Raw genomic sequence first — 20,921 nt, 5'->3', positions numbered from 1 at the left:
AGAATAAAAAAAATTTGTGTTTAACTCAAGGAAAAATTATAACATACATTTAAAGCAATATTCTTTCAATCACATATTTATTTTACATATATATAAAAAATAAATTATTAGATACCCTCAATCTCATTTATAATATTATGAGTCTCACATTTGTAAATTTAAAAAATAAATAATTTTTTATGAGTAATTGGTATATTTTTTTTTGATAGAATAATTTGCCTTTATATAAATATAAATGATATTATTATTTAATATTTTCAATGTACTGAACTCCAATCTATCTTTGAGGCTGATTTCCGCTTAAAACTTGACCCGACCCAATACCCAATAAAAGTTTCGGAGCTCAGGCCCAATTCCTAAAAAGAGCTCCAGAGTGCAGGCCTAATACGCAATAAATGGGCCTCACATGGAGCTCCAATTGGAGCCCAACTCAAGACTGATTGCACAAAAGGCAAAAACCTCTGTCTCATGTGTAAGCTGAGACGCTGCAATAATCTAAAACCCTAGATATCGAAGTTCCCCAAGAGAAAGTAGGGAAATCAGAATCAAAATCAAATGTCGGAGAGGGAGGATTCTGATTCGGACGTGCCGGAGGAGTTTACCTCGGAGCAGGTTCTGACCTCTTTCTTTATATTCCTAGAATCAGCCATAACTCTTTCGCTGCTTTCAGAAAACGTAGCTCTTATATGTGTTCTCCTTGCAGGGAATACAGCAAGACGAAGAGATAAGAAAAGTTCAAAAAGAAAATAAAACAAGGTTATTTTTTTCCCGCTAATTATAATTATTGGATTGTAGAGAAATTGTAACCTTTAGTTTTGTTTTAGTTTTGTCCTTTTTTTTTGTTGGTTCTGGGGTTTTCTAGATGGGATGTTTGCTTTAGGTAGCAATAGTAGGAAACTAGTAATATTGATGACAGTTTGCAAATTTGATTTGAAAAGTTTTGAGAGATTATGAAAGCTTAGAGTAAAGCATAGAAATGCTTCTGTGATAGCTCCACCTTTCCTCTCTGGATTTATAATTTGATTCATCAAGTTAATATGGGCTTTATGTCCTCAATTAATTGTGAGCTTTGTGTCAGACATTTTCAGTCTTTTTTATTGGAAGATATATATTCATTGTTTACAAGTGCTAGACATAAATTATAATTGATTTTCATTGTCTTATTGAAACAGTGAAAATGAGCATTCTCTCATAAATATATTTTTTTTATAAAATATCTTCCACGAATAAAATTTTATTGCGAAACAAAAGGAGCCTTAGTTTACTTCTAAAAACATGGTTCAATGTAACAATTGTAATTTACAAATGTAAACTCCTTCTGCTTTATAGAATTGTTCGTGAGGGTAAAGAACGTCGCAGATTATGGGCACAAAGGAAAACACCACGACCTTCTAAAGGAGATGAAAGTGTACAGGATGTAACGGAAACTGAAACAGAAAAGGAGCCTTTGGGTACTGGGGGGATGCTTCCAAATGAGATTGTTCAACTGCTTGCAGCTCGTGAGAAGTATGAAGCCTCTCTTGCTCTTTCTCTTGTACATGTGCACACACCCCTTGTGTAGTTGGGATTGCGTGTAGTTTATTCATGTATGCATGAAGGATTTTAACTGGGAGGGTTTTTTTTTTTTCTGTGCCCAGGAAAGTTTTCTTATCAGACTCAGAGGATGAGAAGGTTGAGGCAAAGCTTCCTCCTAGAAAGAAAAAGCCTAAAAGCTCGGGGTGAGGCATAATTAAAAGCAAACTCCTGTAAGATATATTTTGAAATAGAATAATTATATTCTTGAACTGTGATTTGCAGGATAGAGACTGTTATTTTGAAAGAGATGCCACCTCCTCAATGCTTACAGAACTCCTTGGAGTTCCTGAGGAAAAAGAAAATGCAGGTTTCAAGATCATCTTCAGTTTTGAACAACTCCAACCAAGCACTTCGCCTCATTTCTACTTCTGGTTTGTTAAGTAAGAAATGACAATTTGTGTGTTCTTGTTAACGTGTCTGTCCTTTGGTAGACTGGGCACCACAAAGCCTTTGTAAGACATAAGCCAATTTGCCTAGAAAAGGCGAGAATTATTCCTCTGATTTATAGCCATTTGCAGTGCAGGCCTCTATACGGTTAATGCCATATTGAAGCATTATTTGGTCATCCTTAGGCCTTAGCTTTAGTAGAGCACATATTTGTAATCCTTAGGCCTTAGCTTTATTAAAGCGCATATTTTTAATGGATGAACTTTTTATGGCCTTATTTGATTCTCATGAATGCCCATTATGTGTTTGTAATTACGTTGTTGATTTAAAATGTGGGCCGATGGCTTCTTGTGATTGTCAAATGTCAACAGCTAATCACTTACCTACACAAGCTCTAGTATGATGTGAATCTTAAGATGGATTTATGAGTGGCATGTCTATCAAAGGCACTGTCTATTGGATTCCAACAATGCCTCCTGCTTTTGCTTATCCTATTGGTACCTAGAAAAAGTATTACTCGTTTATGTGGGAGAATATTGTTTAATTATTTCAAAGAGGTCACCTTCTTCTGCACAAGTGCACACGTATATCTGCTATAGATAAATCAGTAGCATCCCAAGCAACTGCTTTCCCACAACTAAGTACTTCTCTTCGCATTCATGGTTAATTGAATTCGATCATTTAGAATCCAATCCAGTGCATATAATATTTGTGGTTCCCTTTTTATGTGACAGAGTATGTATTTGAACAACTTGTATATTCACTGGTGCTGTCTGTTTAGCTATGTGCTTCGAGCCAATAATTAAATTGTAATATACAACATCTTCATCACTATCTTTGGGAGTTTTTTTTCCTTGCGTGGAAGACCTAATGACAAACTGAGAACATCGGAGCTATGACCAGTGGCCTGTACGAAACAATGAAGGAAATAAAATTCTTGCGTTAATTGATCTCTTAGGGACTTGAAATTAGACTTGCAGGATTGCTTGTTGCACCTCATTGTTGTGATCATGACCTGATGAAATTACAGTTTGTTGTGATCATTGAAATGGCCTATATTTGCGGCATTTATGTGTTTGAATTTAAAAGGTTGGGACCTGAGAGGACGGATAGTGGTGGTGGCTGGTGGGGTGGTTGTGGAGTGACGATCATTCATGGCAATATAAGAATTAATAATTTTTGAACGTAATAAATTCAACAGATCTCTACCTTATATCATAAAATATTAAGATTGACAGTTTTTTTTCACAAAGATTAGCCATATGATTGAGCTGCCAATTCCATCAAGCAGTGTTACAATACATGGTAGTTGTACTCATAAAAAATAACAGTGAACATATATTTGTTTGTGCCCTCCATGGCTTCTCAGCCATTAGCTTCACAGATGTATATGTGATGGACCCAAACAGCAAAGCAACAGAAGACAGAAGTTCATGGGGAGGAGAAAGCGTCATCAGGGTCCAGCCACCTCTGCTGGCTTTCTGAGATCATGTTTCCATGTTCTGAGCTGCTTACCAGAGCTTGAAAAACATTTCGAACCTTATTCAAGCTTTTATGGTGACGGAGGCGTTTGAGGATAACTTCTTTATCCAAGGCCTTGCAAGAGGAAGCTTGTGATGATGATGATTTTAATTGAATCTGGGTGCTAATAGGACCAAGCTGTGATAGATTTTCTTTGTCCTCTGTTGTGAGAGATTGCTGAGACTGAGAAATCACAAATGCCATTTTTCTGCAGGGAAAATGAAGTGGGCATTGAGAATTGACGTATAGGAGAGTGGCAATGACAGTGGCCGGGTCTCATATATACAGAAGGGCGAGGTTTCAGCGGGAGCTTTAGTTTTGGTTTTGCTGTATTTGTGGTTTGGTGGGCAATCCAAAATCAGTGGGCTTCTGAAAATGTGCATGTATTTTGCGAGCTGTGGGTGATTTAAGGTGACACTATAAAGCTGCTTTAGCTAAAAATCTAAGTCCTGTTTCCAACTTATAATATTTTAAATGTTTAAAAAATAATTTAACTGCTTTTAAAATTATTATAACAAAAAATTTATCAAATTTATTTGAAAATCAAATTTATATTTTTTAATAACATTTTTTTTAATTATTTAGAAGGAAATTATTCTGAATTTCTAAGGTGTAGTATATGAATCTTGACGTGACAATTTCATTTTTTTTTTTAAATTTATTTTGAGATAGAAATGCGCCATTGAAAGAGGGGAAGGGGTAATGGAGGATTTTGATTTGAGATTCTCACTTATCATTGAATAACTTGAATTCATTATGATTGAGTAGACGGAATAAAAGAGATCTCATGATTTTATTGTGCTTTCAAAGTTATTATGTATTTTTTTTGATAAATTATTTTATTTTCTAAAAAATAATATTTTGTAAAATATAAATTTTTCGTTCATTAAGTAAGTTTAGAGGTTATTTAATGAGCACATGATAAATTTGCTTATTAACCTATTTATATATTTTGTTAATACTATCAATTTTTTTTAATTTTATATTATTTCTTGCATAAACAATTAATTTTATTTGTGGCAAATATGATATAGTGATTTATATTTGAATTTTTTTTATTTTAATTAATAAAATATATTTTCGATTATATATGTATGTAAGCATATAAAAGGAGATTATATAGCACTTTATTATATTCGCTTATATTTTAATTAACCTTTTAATATACCGATGCGATCACATACCCTCATAATGGAATTAATTCAAAATTTGTTTCCCATCTTCCTCTTATCTAAAAAAGAATATTTCTCCTGGGCATTAATCGAAGTTTTCGAATTTAATTATTGAGATCCATATGCAAATCTTGTTAATTATCAATAGCGCCCCCAGAAAATTATCAATATTACCCAATACATAATTCTTTGTTGATCAAATTGACTTCATTGGAAAAAAAAAAAAGTAATGAATAAAAAAATTTGTTTAAAGAGAGCAGGTAGATTTTTGCCAAAAGGATAAATCTTAAACTGCAAGCCATGAGTACGTCCATGAACTATGGGCAGTGTGAAGTGCAAACCCATGTACTCATCCACTGGCCTTGTCGACAACTTTCTATCCACATCCATTGCATTCCCACCAAACAAATACCGAAGCTTTTTCCAACTTTTCATGCTGAATCTTTATCGCTAGAGCCCAGAACCCATCCGTTGTTTTTACAAGTAGAACACAGAAAATGTCCAAGCCAAGCCATCTTGCGAGGATGCCGTTTGAAAGGTTATTTTTAGAATAATAAATTATCAAATTCAATTGAAGTCAAAACAACAGAAAAAAGATGCAACTTTTGATACAATATCATGTTCCTCCTTCCACATTTGCACGTCTAGAGATGCATATTGCTCTACGCCAACTTATAAAAGCAGATAATTATTCTGGTTATTGATGACCCTTCAGTACACGCAAGGAACTATTTATTTATTATAGAAATATTTGTATTCTGGTAGAAAAGAAATTTTTGAGGGGAATGTTTCATTTAATACATTTAATGAATCCTTTATCAACTGTTGCATTTGAAAGAGACAAAATAGCAAGGTTCCAACCCATAAACAATGGACGATTCAGTGAATAGGAATAAACCAGGGGCATTCTGAAAAGATACAGTAGAAACGTCTGTTTGCAGCTGACCTGATTGTTACAACATCCCTTTGGCGTCTTGCCACAAAAATATGAAAACAGGGAAATGAATTTTGCACAGCAACCTGGCTTTTCAGCATTTTGCAGGTTTTTAGAATTTGGATAATCAACAATAATCTAAAGTCACTAAAATGATAGACTGCAGTGTAGGTGGATAAATCCCCTGTACATAAAGGTTTAACCAAAAAGTACCAAGTATTATGATAGAGCTTATTACGATCATAATATGACCACGCCCACCAGTTCCTGGATATCATATGTGAATCCTAAATTGAACAGGAAATAAGAAAGAATTGCAGGAAAGGGAGAAGAAATAAAAATGCCATCTAACAATAGCCTTATACTATTTGTAGTCGGTGTTGCTTTTATCAAGAAAACTTAACAAATAACCACTAACGATTCGTCGTGCTATAGGATTAGGAATACCACGACATAACCGTCCATCAATATATGCTAGGATGCCTGAAAATACAAACTTACCGATGCCCCATTTCCATATGAACTTCAGCCTGTGCCCCCTTTCAGTGGTGTCTGCACGGACTATTGCTTTATGATCATCAGTCTCTGATTCTTTCTTCCACTTGATATTGGCCATAAGCTTACCAGTTTGCTTTCTCAGCATCCGAATTGCAAAACTCACAAAGAGGTGTTCACACAATGTGATCAGAGTTGGTCCTATTTTCCATTCCTGTGGTAAATATTTCAATGATTATTATTATTATTATTATTTTTCCTTTTTCTAACATTTAAGGAGTCAAACTTCAGCAATAATCAGCATTGCTGAGTCATATAAATAAACAGTGATTTACATATAAATGTACATGCATAATCTCTTTCTAGTTGGGGAGGGTGTACTTTGAGAACTTCAGAACCCCTAGTAGATATATAAGATCATCCTCAAGAACACTAGTTGAGCAAAAGCCAATCGGTCATATGTATAAACTTACATTTGAAACCAAGGAAGATAGAGGGGTAAAAATGATTATAGATATTAACATTGATAATCATCTACTTCACAAACTGATCAAGCATGCATAAAACTAACAGGCAACCATTCATTTTGGTTTTATGCATGATTTAATTTATAAAATTGCTGCTAAAATAGATATTTGGGGCACATTAGAAGATTTAGTTTAAAATGACCATGTAGAATGATTGTGAAGGAAGTCTGCTTAATACTTCTTAAAGCTAGTAGATCAACTGTTTTCAGAATTACCACCATTTATATTTCTTACAAATCCTAATGAAAGGGAATGGAAGGGAAACAAAATGTGGGGCCACTTACACTTTCTCGTTGAAGATGACGCAGAGGGTAAGAAGATGCTGAAGGATCTCCTTTTAACAATGCCTTGCTTACAAGGAACCCTTTCACATGATCCACGATCTCATCTATGAGGGCACTGTTGGGGGGTAGGTTTTTGAGGAGCACCTAAGTGCACAAGCAAGCATAAATCAATGGCGAAAACAAAAAAAGGTTACCAAAACCTTCAACACTCGATAACACTAACACTTGGGCATATTTAGTTTGAAAACAATTCAAGCCTGTGATTTCCCCATTAGGAAAATATATCTTAACATTCGTAAAGCTCAAGGTTTTAAAACAACAAAGGATTTCTGGCATTGAATGACCGCAAAAAAAAAAAAGATGATCATAAAGTTTTACGTTGCAGTTCAACAGTAAGTATATGCCAACTATCCAGTCGTATACGTCAACTATCCAGTCATACACATGAATTTTAACTCTTGGAGTTTTAACACATACATTTTGATTTTTTATGCACCCAGTTGACTTGCAAGGAGATTACTGAATATCTTGTCAATTTATTTTAAGTTTCCCTTCAATAATTACCTGATCGTCTATCACTCTGACTCTCAGATACGCCTGCCTATACATTGTATCCAACATAGCTTGCAGGTAACCTTCAATATATAACTGCAATATTCCAAATAACCAGTCAGTAGAGTATTAAAGACATAAAGCAAGTAGTCTGTTGTGTTCAACAAGTGCCTGCAACCATAGAATGCAAATCAACATATAGAAGAATTGTCTTTCCTAATTGTTTTCAATGTGACAAAAGATGCTTATTAATTTTATGATGTCACTCACTTGTATTCTCTCCCTGTGCAGTGTGCACCAACATATTGATATTTTACTGGATTTGTGATGGAGGAATGACTAATGGACACTTAGAATTTATTGAACAAAGGAGGCATGCCAAAAGAAAAAGGACAAACTTTGCACGACCATCATTGGACTACATAAAGATAATTACCTCATCAACCCCAGGACTTCTATCAAGCTTGATCTTCCTGTCTGGGCCACCTTCCATCAGAGCAGTCCCCAGCAGTGATGGCTCCATAGCCAATTTCAGTATTCCTTGGTGAAATCCAGTTACCTTGATTATAACATGTGGAGAGACAATGTCAATGTTGACAATTCCAACTAATTTTCAAATCCTTTTTTAGTCGCATTAGTGCCATTAATGAATAACAAAAATGCAAGGAAAATATTCACAAGGACTCAGGAGAAGATGATTAATACCATTCCATCAAAACCACTTGTTTCTGCTCCCTTTAGGACATAGTCTGATATTTCAGTGACAGCAGCAAATAGCACATTAGACCCCACTGTTTTCAGCTGCAAAGCCACCATGTAATTAATACCTAGAGTGAGTGCCATGGAAACCTTATATATAAATACAAAAAGGCCGAACATACAGTTTTTTCCAGATCACCAAAGTAGCGCTTTGTCCCAGAGAACCCTTTACCATATATAGATTTACTGATGAATTTGAAGGTACCTGTCATCAACAAGCAGTAAAAAAATCAAGTAACAGAACAAAAGAAACCTACTGTAATGTGCACATGTATGCATATGCATTTAAAGGCACTCCATGGTTCTAAGAAACAACTTGTAGACAGCAGACAAAAAGACAGAAAGTAACACAAATGAGCAAGGTGACAATAACATCAATATCAAATCAATATCATTTTTGAAACTTAGGTTATGCCAATGCCTCCTAGAAAGCAATTTGTCAGCATATTCCAGCAAAGATGACAGGAAACTGCATGAAAAATTGCAAGTGTGTGGATTTCACGTTTAGAGGAAGAAGTTTAATTTCCCAGCTATGGTTTAATGCATTGCCCTGATGCATGCATGTGCTTTTCGTGTGCATGTACCTCTTGTTCTGATTGACTATCACAACATAATAGATGCTGAAAACTACAAAAGTGTGAGAGAAGCTTAATTTACTTATGAAAAAGTGTATTAAACATCTAGAAAGAACAAATACTGCCAAATAATTACCTAGTGTGAAACCAGGAAGATTTATCAATGCACGGGAAGGATCAAAGAAAACATCAAGAGAAGATGAAGCCAGATCATCAAATATGGAAACAAAAGTTGGTGGAAGCAAGGGACTTCCTTTTGCAATATAGATGGCCCTCATTGCATACCTGGATAATCGAGTCAACTTCAGGACATAATACTAATTACATAAAAAATTAAATGCTTATGTAGAGGCTTACCAGGAATAATGTCGTGCACATCTGATGCATAATTCACGCATAGTTATCAAAGCATGAGTAACCAGGACCCCATTGAGCTCCACAACCATATTTTTTATGGGGGGAACCTATAGAAGAGCAAAAGGAGGGAAAACAAACAACTCACACAATATAGCACCAAAATAAGCTTTGCACATCTTAATGCAAGAAGAGATAAAGGCCTCATTTGGTTTGGTCGTTGGGACCAGCATTTTGTAGTTGAGATCCCAACCACTAAATTTAAGGTGTTTTGGAACCTTTTTATTTTATGAGTGGCAGTTAAATATTCAAGTAACAACAGCTGAGCAGTATAACTGAATGTTGACTTATCTTTAAACTCTAGAAATTCCAACTTTTAGAAACAAACACTAAATTTTGACATGGAAAAGTCATTTCAAGTTATTTTAATAAGAAACCTTTAGTGACAATTATGTGAAAAGCCATAAAGTAAACAAGCATTTTTTTTTTAATTATCTATAACAATTAAGAAATTCTTATGGCGCACTTCAAAGAACTATAAAGAGCTATATTTTTATTTTGATAGACATCTATCAGTCCAATATTTATGATTAGTAAATTTTATTTGTTGTTATTCACATTATGTTTATACAAAATATAATTTTTTTAATATATATATATATATATATATATATTAAAAAAATTATATTTTGTATAAACATAATGTGAATAACAACAAATAAAATTTATATATATATATAACTCAACTCAACTAAGCCTTTATCCTAAAAATTTGGGGTCGGCTATATGAAAAATTTGCAAACGTGAAATTTGCAGGTTTGTTAGAGTAATTTTAAAAAGTAAAACTAAAAAACTAAAATCAGATTCATATGCAAACAAAAATGCTATTTTTCATATAGTATCTTAAAAAACATATGTCCTAATTTGGCAATTTACACATCAATCACAACTCTAATCACCAAGCTATCAAATGCTCTATGATCAATTGCAATTGCTGACTGCAAACAGTTGGCCACTAGTTGCCAACAGATAACTGCAACTACTGAACCAAATAGGTCCAAAAGCCGTTTCTGACATTTATCGAGAGAGAGAGAGAGAGAGAGAGAGAGAGAGAGAGAGAGAGTATTTGTCAGACCTTTACCACACTATGTAGTAATGACCTTAAAGTCTCCTGAGCTGAGTCATATCTTAAATATGAATCTCCGGGAAGAAAGTTAGCAATAATCTATAAGACATCATAAACATAGGTCAGATTATAATTAACACAACCTAGGTGAAGAATAAGCTGTCATGATAGACTAGAAAAGCATCAAACCTTGATTGGATGGACCTCAAAATGGTCAAAGTAATACTGCTGACTTGGAGCACTTGAGTTGCTCAGAGATGTTCGCCAAAATGAGGCAAGTTTTATTAAAGTCTCCTCATCAAGGTTCAAATCAATCGGCTGTGCACCATTGAGTCAAAAAAGTTAGGTATAGAGCCAATGCATGCATATATTAACCTGGGGAATGTTTAAAGTATATAGAAACAAAAGAAAAAAGCTACATAGCTTTGGCAATATAGGACAGATGCCAGAGGAGCATGCTTCATCATACCTGTAGAATAATGGATGAATATTTAACTTGTCTAACATTGGAACTGGTTGGAAGAAGGATGAAGACAACTTTGATTACAGAAACATTTGAGTCACTGGAGTCTAATTGATGTCTCCGAAGCATTGCTGCATAACGAGCACTGATCCACTTCTTATCAACATTTAATGACTGCATTAAATTAATATAGATATTATCAGTACAAGATTGTACAGAAATTCATGCCCAATACTTATGATGACATCTTCCAGAATCAGAAAGACCACAGGCAAAGATATATGCCAAAGCAATTTTCTAGTTCACACTTCATAAAGAATGCTACACATGTAGAAACTATTTACCTGCACATTAATCTGATTATATTTCTGCTGATCCACAAAGATAGAGTCCAAATTGATATTGCCAAGCCTTGCAACTATAAATGTTGCATAACATGGTTCGTCATTCTTATCTAAATCCTTCAAAAAACAAAAACATTAAGTAAATGGAAATGAAATCATTGCATCAAGAAGTAACTACACTTCTTCAGCAGATGTTGCCAACCAACATTATGTATAAAAAATTTTTTTCACTAGAAACACTGAGGAGGTCTTATAATAAAGGAGAAACCAAATAATCCACAAAATGAGATTCGTGATGAAATGTATTGTAGGAAAAATATCAAAGAATTCAGATGAGAGGAAGTGTTCCATTGACATAGTATCCACTGAGACTGACCTGCTTTCTATCTTCAAGTAAGTGGATTTTGAAATGAAATACTCTTAGCTGGATCTTTGCACATGACTGAAACAATCTGTCTCCTTTTTGACTGCTGGAGAACTCTCGTATCCGTAAAACTCGTGTAGGACCCTCTGCATATACTTCATATCCTACCTTTGCAGTCTCCATGCTGTTAAACCAACCAAAATAATTTCTTTGGTCTCTGAATTTTTTGTTGGAAAGTGAATCAGATGCCAACCCTCTGTTTTGTTTTTGTTTGAGAAAAGGTTTCCAAGCCCGCACCTTATCCAAGTTAATTTCACGCAATACGGGCTTATCTGCATGAAAAATTAAGATAGTCAATACTCTTTAGGACGTCAATAACTGCGAAGTCGCTGAAGCTGTATCTTATTATAGGTGATGTTTATTTTACATTGGAATTTGTCATGCGTAATATAGGCATGGTAAGTGTCACACACACCTTTTTCCTTTTTTGTTTTGATGTCCAATGACAGAAATGATTTGAACATCCTTGCACTAAAAACTAAAGGAACAGTCTACAATTTCATATTACAATCACAAACACATTATCATGCCCATAAAGGTATAAAACAGAAATAATATTCTCTGTCCAAGCATGAAGTCTCAACATTTAAGGCTATGCTTGTTTGTCTTTTCACAAGATCTATAAACTTGAGCATGAAGTCTCAACATTTAAGGCTATGCTTGTTTGTCTTTTCACAAGATCTATAAACTCACTCATTTCTTGCTCTTTCAATCTTATGTTTATTATGGCCTCTGCAGATAAATCCCAATAAAAAAGAATGGAACAAAAATATATAAGAAGACAGCCTGATCCATTGATAATTATTACAACACAATAATACAAAGATAATCTAAAAACTCAATTGCCATGTAGAAAATTATGCGCATACCATAATGGTTTTTACATAAAGAATACTGAATTAGGATGCCACTGAACCAAAAGTACAGGTCCATGGTGTGTGCCACATTTTAGTTACCTTTTCTTTCTTTTCCCCCTTGTTTTGTTCCAAGGACTGGGAAACACAATTGGCCCATAAAACTCCCACAACTCACGCCCTATGATAGTTAAAGATGTTAACAGGTTGGGTTTTTTTCTGTTATCTGATCCAGCCAAAATCTATCAGGACGGGTTCAGTGATATATCATTGGGTTTAGGATAGGTTCGGGTTTACTAAATAATACCCATGTCGGGTTTGAATTTTATGTATCAGGTTACCATAATCTCTTTATATAAATAATTAACTAAATAACAAAAATATATTTTTTATTATAATTTTCATTTTTTTATATAATATATTTTAAATAAATAGAATTTAAATGTTTTATATAATTATAAAGTTTTTAAAATATAAATTATTAATAAAAATATTTAATTAAAATATATAAATCTAAACAGGATCGGGTATTATTTACCCTAACAATAATCAAGTTTGGGACAAGATCAGGTAATTTAGGATGAATTTTAATTGGGTTTAGAATGGGTAAAGATTCGAGTAATTTTCGTTGGTACACTATTTGTTGTTAATTTATCCCTAATCATAGTGGTGCAAACCTAGGACCTCTAAGTTGAAATTTTATCGTGACCATTGATAAGTAAAAAAATATGCGTGGGAAGCAAGGAAGGAACTTAGCACAAGGAATTTTGGGAGAGTAGTTCATATACATTAAAAGTAAGGGCGAGTAGTTTTTTGTTATAACCGAAAAGCAAAACTGAACCAATTCGGTTTTGGTTCGATTACTATTTTTAAGGAAGTTTGGTTTTTCAATTCGGGCAATTTAGTAAAAAAACCAAAGTAATCAAACCGAACTGAATCGAACCAAGAGCATGCTATTTCATTTTGAGGTTTTTGGCCGCCTATAAAACTTAACATGGAATTCATAAATTTTATTTTTCACACCTCTGCCTCCCATCTGCCATCTATCTTCCCCTAAATCTCACGCTCATACATAGTAGGGTTCACACACATCCCACAAAGCAAACTCTCAATATAGGTCACATCAGTAGCACCGCACTTTTAGAGCCTCTTCACCACATGGCAACAATTTAAAATGGCAACAATCAAAGGCCAGCCTCACCACTCTCTCCAATGATCCTTCTCACTACGGGCACAGAGTAACCCCATGACAACGACTCTACAGCCTACTACGGGAGCCAGTACATTGGGTTGAAAATGGCAGATTTTGGGCCTGCATGATGTGCCTAACCTCTTCGCCTCACCATTGATGTCATTTTGAATTTGATAGCTTTGGGGAAATTTGATTGTTGAAATTGTTAGATTTTGTTTGAAGTTTGAACAATTAGGTTTTGTTAATTTGTTTGACCAGATGAGTTTTTCTTTTGGTTAAAATTATTAGGTTTTATTTTGTTCAATTGTTAGAATTTGCTTGGGATAAATCAAATTGTGTTGTTGATCAATGTTCAAGGATGGTTCTGTTTGGTATGGATTTGTTCTGTTTCGGAGAAATGCAACAAGAGATATTCTCCTTTGTATATTGATTGTTGAAATCCAAACTGATGGACCAAACTGAACCGATTTATTTCGGTTCAGTTGTTTATAATATGTAGTTTGGTTTTTTTGGTTCAGTTTGGTTCGAAACCAGACCGATCAATTGCACGCCCTAAATTAAAAGTAACCGAACAAAATGGGACTATGGGTCTGTTTGATTTGTTAAGATATGTACCATAAATAGCTAGGATACGTGTATCTGTAGTAATTGTGTGAATATATTTAGGTGCTAGAATTGAGGTTATAATTACGTCTTTAATTAAGATTTTATTTTCTTTTTAGTTGTCCTGTACAGATTATAATTTGACACTATTGGCTTAAGGGAATAATCAAGCTCTTCAATCATCCTCAATATTCTTCTTCTGTTCTATTTTCTCACATGGTATCAGAGCCCTCGGTGGGTCTGATTTGATATCTGAAACAAAGTCCTCATAGGGAGGAACTTTCCCTCTTTTTCTGGTCACTTTCTGGGAGTCCGTGGCTGTCACAGCCTAGCCTAGTGGATTACCCAGCCCAGGATCAGCCTCTCCACTGCGCATGTACTAGAGTCTTTTGCCGGCGGTTCTTCCCGTCCACTTGCCGGCCTCAGGCGACCTCAACCACGCTGGTCCCGTCACCTGTTTCTCACTTTTTTGTCACTACCTCTTCATACAATAGGCTTTTCTGACGTATTTCTGAGCAACATTTCAGTGTGCTTCTCTTGCCAACATGTCTGAGATTGAGGAGTCCTCCAATACAGCCTCCAACACAGGTTCTGAGATTCTCACACCCATATCCAACATAGGTTCTGAGATTCTCAAACCCATATTTTCTTCCATTAGTAATTTACCAGCTATTACTACGGTTAAATTAGCAGAAAGTCAAAATTATATGTCTTGGACTGCATCAGTGGAATTATGGTTTATGGGGAAGGGGTATGATGACCGTTTGGTTAAAAATGCCATGGATATAGCTTTAACAAATAGAGCTAATTGGACTAAGATTGATGCTCAATTATGTAGTCTCTTGTAGCATTCTCTAGACCCAAAATTACTTAATATTTTTCAGTCTTGTAAAACTTGTTGCAAAGTCTTGACTAAGGCGAAAATCTTATATACAAATGATGTGCAACGTATTTATAAAGGTAGTATCAGATATAGTTCATCTGCAGCAAAATCAACAAGATATGTCTAGTTATTTGAGACAGGTAGAATCACTGAAAAATGAATTTAATTCTATCATGCCATGTACTGATAATATTTCTGAGCAACAGCGGGACAGGCTCTTCATGGTTTTGGCATTGATTGGGCTAAGACCTAACCTTGATTCTGTTAGAGACCAGATATTAACTAGTCCGGTTGTTCCCACTCTAGAGGATGTGTCTGCCAAGCTTCTACGCATCTCACTCAATAAGAATAATTTCTCCGGAATTAAATCTTCAATTTTAGTTGCACAAAGTAGAAACCAACCGAGACAGGGTACTTATCAGAGAGGCAAGGGTAAAAGGCTCCATTGCACTTATTGTGATAAAAGTAATCACTCGAGGCACTTGTTGGGCCCTTCATGGTCGACTACCATGCCCCATTCAGTCAAATAATGTGGGCCGATCAACTGCACATAAGGCTCAATCCAGTGAAATTGGTATTCTTCCATTACCTGATGGAAAGGATCAGGTGTCAGATTTTATCCTAATAACTGGAGCTGATTACATGGAGCATTTGCAATATCAAATAGCCAAACAACAATCTTCTAACAGTGCTCATTCTGATAATTCATTTGCTTGTCTAACACAGTCTTCGCTAACTGGTCCACGGATCCTAGACTCTGGTGCTTCTGATTATATATCTAGTAACAAAAGTCTTTTTTCATCTCTAGTTTCTCCTCCGGTTTTGTCTAAAGTTACTTTGGCTAATGGTTCACAAACTTTAGTTAAGGGCATAGAAGAAGTAAAAATCTTTCCATCTATTCCTTTAACCACAGTTTTGTTCACTCCAAAATGCCCATATAATTTAATCTCCATTAGTAAATTGACTAAAAATCTCAATTGTTCTGTCACCTTTACAGCTGACTCTGTTGTTGTGCAGGATCGGAGTACGAGGAAGATGATTGGAGTAGGATGTGAGTCACAAGGGTTGTACCATCTTTCTACTTCAAATTCTTCGGTTGCTCTTGCCTCTACCACTTCCGCTGATCTTCTTTACAATCGTCTGAGTCATCCGAGTTTTGCCAAATTGCAAAAATTACTTCCTAGTCTTTCTAGTTTATCTTCTTTTGAATGTGAGTCTTGTCAACTTGGGAAACAAAGTCGTGTTTCCTTTCCCAAGCGAGTCAATAATACAGCTAAGTCCATGTTTGAAATTGTCCATTCAAACATTTGGGGTCCAAGTCGTGTCAGTACAACTTTAGGATTTTATTATTTTGTTACTTTTGTTGATAATTATTCTCGTTGCACTTGGTTATTTTTAATGAAGACTCGTTCTGAATTATTCTCTATATTTCAAAAATTCCCTACTGAAATACGTAATCAAATTGGTGTTTCTATTAAAATACTTCGTAGTGACAATGCAAAAGAATATTTGTCTACTCCCTTTACTCATTTTTTATCTTCTCAAGGTATTACTTACCAAACTTCATGTGCTTATACCCCTCAACAAAATGGGGTTACTGAACGAAAGAATCGTCATCTAGTTGAGGCTGCCCACACTTTACTCATTCACCAAAATGTTCCTCTTCGTTTTTGAGGAGATGCTATTCTTACTGCTTGTTACTTAATTAACCAAATGCCTTTTTCTGTTTTGCAGAATCAGAGTCCTCATTCCATTTTGTTTCCTGGCCAAGATGCCTATCAGTTGTCCCTGCGTGTATTTGGTTGTATTTGTTTTGTTCATAATCACACTCTTGGCAAAGACAAACTTCAGCCCAACTCAATAAAATATATCTTTTTGGGATATTCTAGACTTCAAAAAGGTTACAAATGCTACAATCCACTTACAAATAAATACTTTGTGTTAGCTGATGTAACCTTCTTTGAAACATCTCCCTATTTTCCTCTAACACCGCATCCAAGGTTTTTATTCCCATTGCCTTACCAGTTCCTACTCTTCCTCCACCACCAATCAGTCCACCACCTCTACACGTCTACTCACGTCGTCCTCATCCTCCCACTAACACCATTGATGCTCTTTTGCTTGATACAAGTACAACACCGGCTCCTGGTGACTCTCGCCCTCCTTCATCTTTACTATTCTAGTCTCGCTTTCAACAGACGATGCTGCTCTTCCCATTGCCATCTGAAAAGGTATTCGTTCGTCTTGAAATCCTCATCCTATTTATAATTTTGTAAGTTATCATCATTTGTCTCCTTCCTACTATGATTTTGTCACCACTTTGTCTAATGTATCTGTACCTAAGACAATTAGAGAAACTTTGGAATATCCAGGATGGTGTAATGCAATGGTTGAAGAGATGACTGCTCTCCATAACAATGGCACTTAGGATTTGGTGCCACTACCAAAGGGCAAATCTACTGTTGGCTGTCAATGGGTTTATACAGTCAAGGTGGCGCCTGATGGCCAGATTGATAGACTTAAAGCTCGCCTTGTTGTAAAGGGCTATACTCAGATCTTTGACCTTGATTACAGTGATATCTTCTCTCCCGTGGCTAAGATTGTGTCAATTCGCCTTCTTATTTCCTTAGCTGCCATCCATCATTAGCCACTTTATCAACTGGATATCAAAAATGCCTTTTTACATGGAAAGCTAGTTGAGGCAGTTTATATGGAGCAACCATCAGGGTTTGTTGCTCAGGGGGAGTCTGGTTTGGTGTGTCACCTACGGCGTTCTTTATATGGCTTGAAACAATTTCCAAGAGCATGGTTTGGACGGTTCAGTACTGTAGTCCAACAATTTGGAATGCCTTGGAGTGAAGTTGAACATTCAGTATTTTTCCACCATAATGGCCATGATAACTGTATTTATCTCATTATTTATGTTGATGACATTGTTATTACAGGAAATGATCATGTTGGGATCTCAAAACTCAAACAATACTTGTCAAGTCATTTTCAGACTAAGGATCTTGGGAAGCTAAAGTATTTTTTGGGGATTAAAGTGGCACAATCCAAGACAGGTATCGCCATTTCTCAAAGGAAATATGTTTTGGATATACTGACAGAGATAGGTATGTTAGACTGTAGACACGCAGATACTCCTATGGATCCAAATGTCAAACTTGTTCCTGGACAAGGCGAGCCATTAGAGGATCTTGGTAGATGCAGAAGATTGGTTGGAAAACTCAATTATCTTACAATCACACGCCTAGACATCTCATTTGCTGTAAGTGTGGTCAGTTAGTTCCTTCAAGCACCATGTAGTAGTCATTGGGATGCAATTATTCGGATACTCAGATATATTAAAGGAGCTCCAGAACAAGGCCTATTATATGAAGATGGGTCATTCACAAATTATTGGTTACTCAGATGCAGATTGAGCAGGTTCTCCTTCAGACAGACGGTCTACTTCAGGATATTGCATTATGATTGGAGGTAATTTGATTTCTTGGAAAAAAAAGAAGCAAGATGTGATTGCTAGGTCAAGTGCAGAAGCAGAATATCGAGCTATGGCTTTGGCAACTTGTGAACTTATATAGTTAAAACAACTTCTCCAAGAGTTGAAGTATGGGGAACTTAAACAAATGCAACTAATCTGTGACAATCAAGCTGCACTTCACATTGCCTCTAATCCATCGTTTCATGAGAGAACGAAACATATAGAGATGGATTGTCATTTCATCAGACAAAAGGTTGAATCTGGGTGTATTGCCACTAGCTTTGTTAGCTCAAATGACCAATTAGCAAATATCCTGACAAAATCTCTCAGAGGCTCTCGGATTGAATATATTTGTAATAAGCTTGGAGCATATGATTTGTATGCTCCAGCTTGAGGGGGAGTGTTAAGATATATACCATAAATAGCTAGCATATGTGTATCTATAATGATTGTGTGAATATATTTAAGTGCTAGAATCGTGGCTATAATTACGTATTTAATTAAGATTGTATTTCCTATTTAATTGTCCTGTAAAGATTATAAATTGACACTATTGGCTTGAGGAAATAATCAAGCTCTTCAATAATTCTTAATATTTCTTCTTCTGTTCTATTTTCTCACATGATTTGACCATTGAATATAGCTGATGATATATCATAAGCGTTTGGTAAAATTATGTCTAACTATTATTGTTATATGTAAAATGACTAATAAGAATATATAACATGTTATTTATTTCACTATTGAAATAAATATGAAATTATTAATTTATTTTACAACATATTAAAAATATAATTATTTTTAAATATATATAAAAATGAACATTATAATTATTATATTTATAATATTTTATATTTATTTATTATTTATTTAAATAATCTATTGGCATAAAAAATTATTTTAAAGGCAAATTTTGTAATTAATAAATTTTTTAAAAGGATAATATGGTCTAAATAGAAATAAAATAAACTATAAGCTGATGAGAAATAGCTCTAAAAATAGTGCTGACATAAACTGTAGCTAATGGTATCCTATAAGTTGCTTATTAGCTATCAATTTTATTTTTAAAAGTTTAGCAAACACCTTGATTCACCTGTTTAGGTGTCTATAAACTATCAGCTACACCAAAAAGGTAAACTAAACACCTACTACATTAGTCAATACAACATTAAAAAAAAAAGGCAAACGTCATTACCATTGATTATGACAACTAGTTTATGCGGAAGAATCATATCATCCCAGACATAATAAGCACTAGAATCAGATCCAAGAACCTCTCGCTCTGATGAGTCCTGAAAAATTCTTGAATGACAATTGAAAGAGTATTATGGCACAAAATAATTTCAATGAATGACCACCAAATTGAAAACTGATAGACAAGACAAAAGGAATAATAGGACAACCTTTTGATAGTAAGTGAGAGAAGTATCATGCAAATGATTCTCAATTCGATATGGTAGATTAACATTTGGAGGTTTATAGAAGTGCATTCCAAGAGTAGATCCTTCTTCTATCACATGAACAGCAGCAAATTCTGGTGCATTGTTATTCAACGCTTGAACTTGATTTGATTGTCTCCTGAATTTCAGGAAAAAGCATCCCAGTGAAGCTATGCATACTGGCCCTGACCATCCTGATTCAGGCTCATTTAGTTGGAACTGGATGTATACTAGTGAAGTATCGACATCATTTCTATGCTTTCTGATGACATTCTCAAAAAAACTGAATTCCCTGCTCCTGCTAATTCCCTTCTGCAGCTTGAGTATTGTTCTCCGTTTACTGTTAATGTGGATTATGCCTGCCATTTCATCCTTTTGAAAAGAAGAGATGATGAGGAAAAGCATATGACCAATGCTAACAGCACATGTCACACATTTTGCCAAACATATTAAAGGAAAAAACATTTAAAATTGAGAGCATACTTCCAAGTAACATTGACGGATCGTGATAGTTTCCTCTGACTCATTGTAAACAACATGCCGTGGGGTCATAGTTACAATCTGTGATGGGACCATCACCGCACTTGAAGATGGTCCCATGGAAACCCCAAACTTTGTAATATATTTGAGTCCAGATCCTTCCTCCTCTATCTCTGAGCTTATCTCCGTGAGGCCAGATAAAGCATCCAAGTCTAACAGTGCCTGAGATGCATGATTCTCTAACAATTTAAGCCGCATCTTGTGGGATCTGGTAAAAGAAATTTTAGAAGCTACAATATTGATACAGCAGGAGGATGAACTTTATAGCATATGGCACTTATATAATATACATATATCTTACTTTGAAAACCATGACCTTATTGAATTTGGGGGGCAAAATAACCCTAACTCAGGAGGAATGCTGGAGCCATACTTTCTGACCTCATCCCTGCAAATACTTATTGCCATCAAGTAAATAGAGGACACAAATATAGAAT

General features: G+C 35.1%; 2 protein-coding genes across 4 annotated transcripts in view; one reads left to right on the top strand and one right to left on the bottom strand.

Moving 5' to 3' along the window:
- Positions 1-452: 452 nt before the first annotated feature.
- On the top strand, positions 453-2,239 carry LOC110658092 (uncharacterized). Its single transcript, XM_021815576.2, has 5 exons — positions 453-612; positions 704-756; positions 1,330-1,506; positions 1,638-1,718; positions 1,798-2,239. The coding sequence occupies exons 1-5, from the start codon at positions 556-558 to the stop codon at positions 1,964-1,966; spliced, it is 537 nt and encodes a 178-aa protein (XP_021671268.2). The 5' UTR covers positions 453-555; the 3' UTR covers positions 1,967-2,239.
- A 3,474-nt stretch (positions 2,240-5,713) lies between these two features.
- Positions 5,714-20,921, bottom strand: part of LOC110658088 (uncharacterized) — a 43,188-nt gene continuing 27,980 nt past the window's right edge. For 2 of the 3 annotated variants that reach the window (XM_058154549.1, XM_058154550.1), the window contains 17 exons: positions 20,786-20,872; positions 20,428-20,692; positions 19,909-20,316; positions 19,701-19,797; positions 11,445-11,764; positions 11,069-11,185; positions 10,731-10,898; positions 10,451-10,579; positions 10,271-10,360; positions 9,139-9,245; positions 8,918-9,066; positions 8,329-8,411; positions 8,153-8,248; positions 7,884-8,006; positions 7,460-7,543; positions 6,896-7,039; positions 5,714-6,298 (listed from right to left, as the gene is read on the bottom strand). In XM_058154549.1, coding sequence (XP_058010532.1) covers positions 5,954-6,298; positions 6,896-7,039; positions 7,460-7,543; positions 7,884-8,006; positions 8,153-8,248; positions 8,329-8,411; positions 8,918-9,066; positions 9,139-9,245; positions 10,271-10,360; positions 10,451-10,579; positions 10,731-10,898; positions 11,069-11,185; positions 11,445-11,764; positions 19,701-19,797; positions 19,909-20,316; positions 20,428-20,692; positions 20,786-20,872 — 2,812 coding nt within the window. In that variant the 3' untranslated portion in view covers positions 5,714-5,953. Of the gene's footprint in view, positions 6,299-6,895; positions 7,040-7,459; positions 7,544-7,883; positions 8,007-8,152; positions 8,249-8,328; positions 8,412-8,917; positions 9,067-9,138; positions 9,246-10,270; positions 10,361-10,450; positions 10,580-10,730; positions 10,899-11,068; positions 11,186-11,444; positions 11,765-19,700; positions 19,798-19,908; positions 20,317-20,427; positions 20,693-20,785; positions 20,873-20,921 lie in introns of those variants that run through there. The other variant, XR_009151852.1, reaches the window with a different exon arrangement.

This window comes from Hevea brasiliensis, chromosome 10, assembly GCF_030052815.1.
Source record: "Hevea brasiliensis isolate MT/VB/25A 57/8 chromosome 10, ASM3005281v1, whole genome shotgun sequence".
NCBI classification, from domain to species: domain Eukaryota; kingdom Viridiplantae; phylum Streptophyta; class Magnoliopsida; order Malpighiales; family Euphorbiaceae; genus Hevea; species Hevea brasiliensis.
This window is presented reverse-complemented; position numbering and strand designations above follow the sequence as displayed.

Bases quoted from the DNA above. Each gene is read 5' to 3' on its own strand.
- LOC110658092 (XM_021815576.2), top strand. From the start codon at position 556: ATGTCGGAGAGGGAGGATTCTGATTCGGACGTGCCGGAGGAGTTTACC. The intron at 757-1,329 runs GTTATTTTTTTC...TCTGCTTTATAG, and splicing joins CAAAAAGAAAATAAAACAAG to AATTGTTCGTGAGGGTAAAG. The intron at 1,719-1,797 runs GTGAGGCATAAT...TGTGATTTGCAG, and splicing joins AAAAAGCCTAAAAGCTCGGG to GATAGAGACTGTTATTTTGA.